This window comes from Neovison vison, chromosome 7 (assembly GCF_020171115.1).
Source record: "Neovison vison isolate M4711 chromosome 7, ASM_NN_V1, whole genome shotgun sequence".
NCBI lineage: Eukaryota > Metazoa > Chordata > Mammalia > Carnivora > Mustelidae > Neogale > Neogale vison.
In genome coordinates this window covers 42,997,554-43,008,178 of record NC_058097.1, presented here as the reverse complement: position 1 = coordinate 43,008,178, position 10,625 = coordinate 42,997,554, and the positions used below count along the sequence as shown (strand labels likewise).

The window sequence follows — 10,625 nt, the reverse complement described above, 5'->3', positions numbered from 1 at the left end:
AAATGGGGGGAGGGTAAAACCAGGGCATTTCTATGTAACTTAAGTTGTGATTAGCTTAAAATAGACCGGTTATGTTTTATGTAAACTTCATAGTAACCACAAAGAAAAAACCTATAGTAGATACACAAATTAGAGAGAAGGAATCTATTTTAAAAAAACATCAGAGGTGCTTCGCCGGCTCTTTTGGTAGGCATGAGACTTTTAGTCTCGGAGTCATGAGTTCCATCCCCACATTGTGAGTAGTGCCTACTTAAAATAAAAATAAAATGGGTGCCTGGATGGCTCAGTTGGTTAAGCATCTGCCTTTGGCTCAGGTCATGATCCCTGGGTCCTAGGATCGAGCCCCATGTTGGGCTCCCTGATCAGCAGGGAGCCTGCTTCTCCCTCTTTCCCCTGCTCGTACTCTCTCGTTATCTCTCTCCCTGTGTCTCAGGTAAATAAATAGTCTTTTTTAATTATTTATTTGAGACAGAGAGGGAGACACAGAGAGAGAAGCAGACTCTCCACTAAGCAGAGAGCCCAATACGGGACTCAATTTTAGCACCCTGAGGTCATGACCTGAGAGCTGAAGGCAGATGCTTAACCCATGAGCCAGTCAGGCACCCCAAATAAAATCTTTTTTTTTTAAATTTTTTAAAGATTTTATTTATTTGAGAGAGCAAGAGAGATTGAGAGAATGAGTGGGGGGAGAAGCAGAGGGAGAAGCAGACTCCCATATGCAAGATTCGATCCCAGGACCCTGGGACCATGACCGGAGCTGAAAGCAGATGCTTAACCAACTGAGCCACTTTGGTGCCCCTCAAAACAAAGTCTTTTAAAGATTTTTTTTTAAATTTATTTGACAGACGGAGATAACAAGTAGGCAGAGAAGCAGGCTGAGAGAGAGAAGGATGCAAGGCTCCCTGCTGAGCAGAGAGCTCGATGTGGGGCTCAATCCCAGGCCCTGGGATCACAACCTGAGCCAAAGGCAGAGGCTTTTGAGCCACGGAGGCCCTCCAAACAAAGTCTTTTAAAAAAAAAATAAATAAAAATAAAAATTTTGGGGAAAAATAATCAAATTGCAAAGGAAAATAGCAAGAGAGGAAGAAAGTAACAAAGGAACTACAATACAGTAAGAAAACCATGAATGAGGGCGCTTGGGTGGCTCAGTGGGTTAAAGCCTCTGCCTTCGGCTCAAGTCATGATCTCAGGGTCCTAGGGTCAAGCCCCGCATCAGGCTCTCTGCTCAGCAGGGAGCCTGCTTCCTCCTCTCTCTCTCTGCCTGCCTCTCTGCCTATTTGTGATCTCTATCTGTCAAATAAATTTTAAAAATCTTAAAAAAAAAAAAAGAAAAGAAAACCATGAATGACAATGGCACATTTTCATGATCTTATCTATCAATAATTACTTTAACTGTAAAGAATTAAATTTTTCAATTAAGGCCATGCAGTAGCTGACTGAACAAAAAAAAAAAAAAAAAAAGGTGGGGGGGAGAAGAAGAAAAAACATCCCAAAATATGCTGCCTACAAGAAAATCACTTTAGCTTTAGAACACACATAGGCTGAAAATGAAAGGATAGAAAAGATATTCTGGGGCACCTGGGTGGCTCAGTCAGTTAAGCGTCTGCCTTCGGCTCAGGTCATGATCATGGGGTCCTGGGATGGAGCCCCACATTAGGCTTCCTGCTCAGCAGGGAGTCTGCTTCTCTCTCTCTCCCCATACCCCTCCCCACTGCTTGATTTGTCTCTCAAATAAATAAAAAAATCTTAAAAAAAAAAAAGAAGACATTTGTGCAAATGGTAATCAAGAGAGCAGAAGTGGTTATGCTTAAATCAATAAAAACAGAGTTTTAGTTAAAATCTGTCAGGAGACAAGGTTCGCTACATAGTAACTCACAGTTCGCTACATTCAAGTTTCGCTACATAGTCAATTCATAAAGAGGACATAAAAATTATAAATATGTATGCATTCAACAGAGCATTTAAATATATAAAGCAAATACTGACAGACCTGAAGAGAGGAATAGAAAGCAATAAAAGGACAGTGGAGAATTTCAATATCCAACTTTAAACAATGGACAGCTATTTCAGACAGAAAATCAGTAAGGAAAAAGTGGACCTGAATAACACTTTAGACCAAATGGAACTAGCATACATACACAGAACATTCTATTCAACAGCAGCAGAATACACATTCTTCAGGATACATCGTATGTTAGGCTATAAGACAAGTCTTAGCATGTTTAAGACTGAAATCATATCAAGTTACTTTTTTGAGCACAATAGTTTGAAACTACAAACAGGAGGAAAACTGGAAAATTCACAAATATGTGAAAATAATAAATTTTCAGGAGTACACACTCTTGAACAACCAATGGATCAAAACAGAAACCAGGGGCACCCAATGGCGCAGTGGGTTAAAGCCTCTGCCTTCAGCTCAGGCCATGATCCCAAGCCCCACATTGGGCTCTCTGCTCAGCAGGGAGCCTGCTTCCTCCTCCCTCTCTGTCTGCTTCTCTGCCTACTTGTGATCTCTGTCTGTCAAATAAATAAATAAAAATCTTAAAAAAAAAAACAAAAACAGAAACCAAAGAGTACATCAAGAAAAATGAAAATGGAAACAAATGTATGGTATAAAACAAACAGAGGTCTAAGAGAGGAGTTTACAGGGATAAAAGCCTATATTAAGGAAAAAACAAACAAACAGACCTAAGTACCTAACATCAGACCTCAAGGAACTAGAAAAAAAAGAACTAATCCCAAAGTTTGCATAAGGAAGGAAATGATAAACCTAGGAGCAGACATAAATGAAGGAGACTTAAAAGACAAAAAGGGGGCACCTGGGTGGCTCAGTGGGTTAAAGTCTCTGCCTTTGGCTCAGGTCATGATCCCAGGGTCCTGGGATTGAGCCCCAAATTGGGCTTTCTGCTCAGCAGAGAGCCTGCTTCCCTTCCTCTCTGCCTGCCTCTCGGCCTACTTGTGACGTCTGTCAAATAAATAAACAAAATCTTAAAAAAAAAAAAAAAAAGATAATAGGAAGATGTGGTCCATATATACCATGGAATATTATACCTCCATCAGAAAGGATGAATACCCAACTTTTGTATCGACATGGACAGGACTGAAGAGATTATGCTGAGTGAAAGAAGTCAAGCAGAGAGAATTATCATATGATTTCGCTTATTTGTGGAGCATAACAAATAGCACGGAGGACATGGGGAGTTAGAGAGGAGAAGGGAGTTGGGGGTAACTGGAAGGAGAGACAAACCATGAGAGACTGTGGACTCTTAAAAAACAATCTGAGGGTTCTGGAGAGGAGGGGGGTGGGGGGATGGGTGAGCCTGGTGGTGGGTATTATGGAGGGGACGTATTGCATGGAGCACTGGGCGTAGTGCATAAACAATGAATTCTGGAACACTGAAAAGAAATTTAAAAAATAAATAAATTTTTAAAAAGACAATAGAAAGGATCAATAAAACTTAAGAGTAGTTCTTTTTAAAAGACAAAGTTGAAAAACCTTTTGCTTGTCTGACTTAACCAAAAAATAGAGAACTCAAATAAATAATATCATTAAAGAAGAGAGTTCAACTATTGCAGAGCTGAATATGAAGGATTTGGAGCAGAAAGGAAGTAAGTTTGTAGTTGGCACAATGTTTGTAAATCCCTGAATAATATTGAAAGTAAGTGAAAGGGGGCTAAATTTGGAACAACAATGAGAATTTCATGAGTAAAAGATTATGATTAAACCACTTTCATCCAAAGAATTTTAAAAGTTAATCCCTAGATTGCTTCTCGGCCTTTTGGCTAAAATCGAGTATAAAAGTTAATCCCTAGAATACAAAAGAATTGACAGCTATGGTTGACCTTGGGTAAGTAAACCAGGTGGCTATAGAACCAGATATTAAGGAAGCTTCAATTTTTACTTTACTTGTTTGATTACTTTTGAATTTTGTAGCATGTGCTTTTATTACCTAAAATTTTTTTTATTTGACAGAGAGAGAGAGAGAGAGAGAGATCACAAGTAGGCAGAGAGGCAGGCAGAAAGAGGGAGAAGCAGGCTCCCCGCTGAGCAGAGAGCCAGATGTGGGGCTCGATCCCAGGACCCCGGGATCATGACCTGAGCTGAAGGCAGAGGCTTTAACCCACTGAGCCACCCAGGCGCCCCCTAAATTTTTTAATTAAAAAAATCAATGTAACATCAAAACATACTTACACTGTACACGGGTGGTAATCTACCCAACGGAAATGAAAGAATGATGTAAGAATGTTTCTTTTTTAGTCATTTAAGATAAAAAATAGAAACAACTGAATGTCTAGAGCAGGAAATGGCTTAAAATACAGATATATATCCCATACTAGAAATATTCTGAAGCTTTAAAAACAGTGAGTTAGATCTATTATGTATTCACCTGAGAAAATGTTTGCAATTATTTGTGCAAAAAGAAAGTGCCATGAAATATAACATTCTAGGTGGTATAAACTTCCATTCATATCCAATAAACCCTTCATCCTTGCAGGTATGCTTGAGCAGGAAAGAGCTACACACCCATACTGGCTATCTCAGGGATTTGTGAAATGAGAAGAAATTGTTTTTATTTTATTTCTGCCACATCTCACTAGTTTCAGTAAAAACACTACTTTATAAAATTATCTCCAATACTGGGTGTTATAACAACCCAGAAACAGCAATTGAGCCAGAGCAATTAAAAAATTTTACCTGTTAATTACTTTTTCATTTTTCCACTTGAAGTTTTTTTCCAAGGATTACTGAAACAAATCAATACTAATGAAAATTCAGTTATTTTACCAACTTTTACATTAAAGGAAAACCAATATTTCTAAAAATGATATCATGATGCTAGACTAGGATGGGGAGAAAGGAGAGGAAACCTTACTGGCATCTCAACAGTATGAAGTCCCTGATGTAGATTAAATTGCAAGCCATGATTGAAGGCCTTTCCACACTCATAAGGTTTCTTCCCAGAATGAATTCTCTGATGGTGTGAGAAGCTTGAATGATAGCTAAAGGCCTTCCCACATTCCTTACATTCATAGGGCTTCTCACCAGTATGTATTCTCTGATGTTGACTAAGGTGTGAATGAAGTCTAAAGGCCTTACCACATATCATACATTCATGAGGTTTCTCACCAGTATGAATTCTCTGATGTCTTTTGAGGTGTGAGCACTGTCTAAAAGACTTCCCACATTCCTTGCACTCATAGGGTTTCTCACCAGTATGAATCCTCTGATGTAGACTAAGTTGTAAGCCATCACAAAAGGCCTTCCCACATTCACTACATTCATAAGGTTTTTTGCCAGAATGAATTTTCTGATGGTGAGAGAAGCTTGAGTGATAGCTAAAGGCCTTTCCACATTCTCTACATTCGTAGGGTTTCTCACCAGTATGAATTCTCTGATGTATGGTAAGGTGTGAGCGATGCCTAAAAGTCTTCCCACATTCTTTACATTCATAGGGTTTCTCACCAGTATGGAGTCGAAGATGTTCAGTAAGTTGAAAGCCACGAATAAAAGCCTTTCCACATTGTTTACATTCATAAGGTTTTTCACCAGTATGAAGTCTCTGATGTTGAGTAAGCTGTGATCGCTGCCTAAAGGCCTTCCCACATTCCTTACATTCATAGGGTTTTTCACCAGTGTGAATTCTCTGATGCAGAATAAGTTCTGAGCCATAATTAAAGGCCTTTCCACAATCTTTACATTCATAGTGTTTTTCACCATTATGGATTCTCAGGTGTTGTTTAAGTTGTGAACAATGAAGAAAAGCCCTCCAACATTCCTTACATTCATTGCACTTGCTACTATTTTGAACTCTCTGTTTAGTAAGATACGATGTATTAATAGTTTCTGCACATTCCTTACATTCAGAAAGTTTTTCTTCAGAATGAGTTCTTTTGTGATGACTAAAAAATAAATGGTAACTGAAGTTTTTTCTACATTCTTTACATTCAAAAATTTTCTCTCTATTATAAAATTCCTGAGTGAGTAAAGTATGTTGGTTAAATATAGGCATGGGTTCACGGTTGGTAATGAATTGCCTGAAATAGCCCTCCTGTTCCTGTTGTGTCTCAAAGTGACTACTGCATTCCCAAATATCTCTGAAAATGGACTTCTCAGGGATATGACTTTTAAATTGTTCCATGACAGCCCACTGGGATGGCTCTGTCTCATAAATGTCTCTTTTTGGAGATAACTTCTTGGTCTCACACCTGGACACCAACTCTGAAAGATAAGAAACACATTTTAATTGCTGGCTTTGTGTTAGAAAATAAATATCATATCTATGGTAGAAAAGAGAGATAACTGAAAAATAATTCACATAAGAAATGAAAGGCTTGGAGAGCTCTTCAATACCATTGTGCAACTGAATGAAAAAAAAAAGGGTAAGGAGAACACAGAACACAGAGAAAGGAGAGCTCATAGGAGAAAGTGAGAGTTAAATAACAAGTCAAGTCAGTGGGTGTGAATTTTTTTTGAAGATTTTTAAACAATCTCTACACCCAAGATGGGGCTTGAACCCACAACCCTGAGACCAAGAGCCCAACATTCAACCGACTAAGCCAGACAGGCGCCCCAATGGTTCTGAAAATGTGATCTATCTCAGAGTTTGTTGCAATTATGGATGTTTAAGAAATATTCTGGATCAAATCAATCAGTATCTACCACAGTCAGTGTAGAATGAGATCAATTTAATAATCATGTACAAGAGTGTGTTTTAACAATTTCCACCAGGCCAAAGAATTATGATATGGAGACTGCTAATTGCCCACAAATGTATATTGTATATTGACTGAACCCAGTTTTTTAGTTGAGAACGAGGCTGCTCAATATAAACACTGCATTTCCCAGACTCTTTTACAGAATATGCGATGTAACTAAATTCTGTCTTAAAAAGACAGAATACTGTATTATATATAATACTGTATTATAATAATACTGTATTATACAGTAGCTTCTGAAAGGTTGTAAGCCAGGTGGCCCATGACCTATGTTCTTTATTCTCCCATTTCCTCAGACTACAATGTGGATGTGGTGTCATGGTTTTGTAGAGCAGAGCTTACACTTTAGCCTGGACTTTAATGCAAGAGAAAATTAATCTTCTATATAGTTTAGCCATTATTATTTTTTTTGTCTCTGTCACATGCAGCCAAAATTATAACCAAACCCAAATATCTTCCTATGGAACTGAAATTTAAAAATCCAATTCTTTGTCATGAGAACATAAGGCCCTCTGGTACTTATAAGGCCTCATTTTGAGTCCATTTCTCTTTTATTGGTGTGCTACAATACTAACCTCCTTTCAACAATTAGGACATGCCAAAGCCATTCTTTTTTCTTTTTACTTTTTCTTTCTTTCTTTCTTTCTTTCTTTTTTTTTTTTTTTTTGCCAAAGTCGTTCTTAGAGCTTTTATGAGGCTGTTTCAGAAGAAAAAGCTTAAGATTGACAGCTGTATAAAGCATTCTGTTCTAAAATAATTTATTTTTCTATTAGTTTTCTGTTTTCCTACTGATGGACTTTTGGGCTGTTTTCAATTGTTAGCTACTATTATTAGTACTGCTATGAACATTCTCGTAAATGAAATTGTTGCATCATGGGATATACATTTGTTCAGAGTTCGTTGACACTATCCAATAGTTTCCTCATTTTCTCATCAAACTATAAAAGAGTTCCAGTTCTTCACATCCTCACCAACACTTGTTATTGTCAATCTTACATTCATTCAGGCATCCTGGCAGATATGTCATGATACTGCACTATGGTTTGATTTGCAATTTCCTTGATGACAAGTGAGGCTGAACATTTTTTTATATGTTTATTGGCCAACTGCATATCTTCTTTATTTTTTTTAAGATTTTATTTATTTATTTGACAGAGAGAGAGATCACAAGTAGGCAGAGAGAGAGAGGGAGAAGCAGGCTCCCTGATGAGCAGAGAGCCTGATGCAGGGTTCAATCCAAGGATCCTGAGATCATGCCCTGAGCTGAAGGCAGAGACTTAACCCACTGAGCCACCCAGGTATCCCTACATATCTTCTTTAATAAAGAAGATTGGGAACTCAGGTCTTTTGTCCATTTTTACTGATTTTGTGTATGTGGTAACTCATATGACACAAAATCTACCAGTTTCACGATTTGGAAGTGTACAATTCAGTGACTTTTAATGTATTTGTATTTGGGGTGTTGAGTTCTATCAGTTCTTTACAATTTTGATACTAGCCCTTTATCAGGAATGTCATTTGCAAATATCTTCCCCATTTGGTAGATTGTCTTAGTTTCGTTAATTGAAAGTTGCCTTTGCTGTGTAGAAGCTTTTTACTTTGATGTAGTTCCAACAGTTTATTTTTGCTTTTATTTCCCTTTTCTCAGGAGACATATAAAGAAAAATGTTGGTATGGCCAAGTTCAGAGAAATTACTCCTGTGCTTTCTTCTAGCATTTTCATGACTAGAAAATGTCTACATGTCTCACTTAAAAGTCTTTAATCCATTTTGACTTTATTTTTGTGTACGGTTTAAGAAAGTGGTCCAGTTTCATTCTTTTACATGTAGCTCTGCAGTTTCCCCAACATCATTTGTTGGAAAGACTGTCTTTTCCCCATTGGATATTCTTGCTACCTTTGTCAAAGATTAATTGACCATATAATTTTGGGTTGATTTCTGGGTTTTCTACTCACTTCCATTGAACTATGTGTCTAATTTCATACTGTTCTAGTTACTACAACTTTGTAGTATATCTTGAAACCAACTTTTTTCTTCAGGTAAATTTTCTATCCTTTTTTCTCTTTTCTGGGATCCCTATAATGTGAATATTATTATGCTTGATGTTGTCACTGAGTTCCCTTAATCTATTTTCATTTTTTATTATTCTTTTTTCTTTCTCCTGTTTGGCTTAATTGCCGTCCATTATTCTGTCCTCCATGTTGCTGATCCATTCTGCTTCCTCTAGTCTACTACTTATTCCATGTAGTGTATTTTTAGTTTCACTTGAGTTCTTCATCTTGGATTGGTTCATTTTTGTTTTCTATCTCTTTGTTGAGGGTTTCACGGAGTATCATTATTCTTTTCACAATTCCAGTTAGTATCTTTATGACCATTATTTCAAATTCTCTATCAGTCATATTACCTATTTCCATTTCACTCAGGTCTCTTATTTTGAGTCTGTCCTTTACCTGGGACATATTCCTCTGCCTCCTTATTTTGTCTAACTCTCTGTGTCTGTTCCTATGTGTTAGGAAAGTTAGCTATGTCTCCAGTTCATGAAAGTGGTGGCCGTATGAAGAAGAGGTCCTGTAGTGTCCTGCCATGCAGCGTCCCCCATTCACTACAACCTGGCACTTCAGGGGTGCCTCCTATGTGTGTTGCATGTGCTCTACTATTGTGGCTGAGCTGGATTTGCCTTCAGTCTAGTCATCTGCAGAGGTTCTCTTTGCCTGCTGTGAACTGAGTTTAGTTCCCGTGTTGGTAGTGGGCCAGTCTGGGGCTGCTTTGGACTTAAACTGGGTCAGAGTAGGTGTTTGCCAGAGACACAGTAGCACTGAAATTCAGGGTGCTCTCCCTGTGTTGTTTCCTGAGAAGCTGTCATTGGTGAGCAGGGCCTGCAGTCAGATCTGATGTCTGCTCCCAGCTCACTGCTGAAGCCATAGTCGAACTGATATGGTTATCTTCCCTTGTGCCCAGAGCAGGAGTCAGTAGGGAGTGGTGCTAGCCCTTGTTGGAGATGCTTGCACACTGTCACACTTGGGGCACCACTTTGGAGAACACCTACCAGGCCATGTTGGAGGAGCAAGATCCAAAGGAGAACATGGGGGAAGTGTGGTGTTAGCAAGGTTTTTACTGGCGGGCAGTGGGAGAGGACCTATAGCCAGCCACTCTGGAGAACTGCTGAGAGAGGGTCCACAGGAGAGCATGAGGGCAGAGCATGCTGTTAGCAAGCTAGGTGGAGAGTGTGCATGCTCTGCTGCTTCCCATGGTATCCATGTATCTATGTTGGGGGGCAGGGGAAGGAAATGGTGCCTGCCAGCTCTTTTGTTCTTAGAGAAGTCTCCCATAGATCCCTGGCCACCAGCATGTATTCTCAGGTTAGCAAATTAATCTTCCTACGTACCTCAGGCATTTGTCAAATTGCCACTTTTATGCTACCTATCAGCAGGGCTGCTTGTTATGCTGTCTCTTTTGGAGCAGGGACTCAGTTTCCTATCACCCTCCTGGCTTTCTCAGAGCTGAACCAGCTGATTTTTAAAGTTCCAGGTGTTACGTCCAACTAATTTAAAAGCTTGTGAAGTTAGACCCCTCTGGCTTTCAAAACCAAACGTTACGGGGACTCATTTTCTCAGTGTGGGCACCCCATGCCTGGGATGCCTGGGATGTCTGAGGTGGGTTCTGCTCCTCTTCCTTGTCAGTGCCTCAGGGGTCCTTCCCTCCCACAGACATTGCAGGTCAGTTTGCTGCCTGCCCACATCTCTGCCATTCCTACATTTTTCAGTTTTCTCTATACTTAGCTGTGGACAGTCTGTTCTGGCAGTCTTCGGGTCATATTCAAACTGATGTGGGTGTTATCTAGGTGTATCTTTGGGATAAGATTAGCTCAAGATCCTCTTACTTCACCATCTTCCCAGGAAATTTGTCCCT

At 39.1% G+C, this 10,625-nt stretch overlaps 1 protein-coding gene across 2 annotated transcripts in view; it reads right to left on the bottom strand.

The window, feature by feature from the left end:
* Nucleotides 1-4,152: 4,152 nt before the first annotated feature.
* ZNF461 (zinc finger protein 461) overlaps nucleotides 4,153-10,625 on the bottom strand; it is a 41,032-nt gene continuing 34,559 nt past the window's right edge. For both annotated transcript variants that reach the window (XM_044256507.1, XM_044256506.1), the window contains exon 6: nucleotides 4,153-6,220. In XM_044256507.1, coding sequence (XP_044112442.1) covers nucleotides 4,830-6,220 — 1,391 coding nt within the window. In that variant the 3' untranslated portion in view covers nucleotides 4,153-4,829. The remainder of the gene's footprint in view (nucleotides 6,221-10,625) is intronic.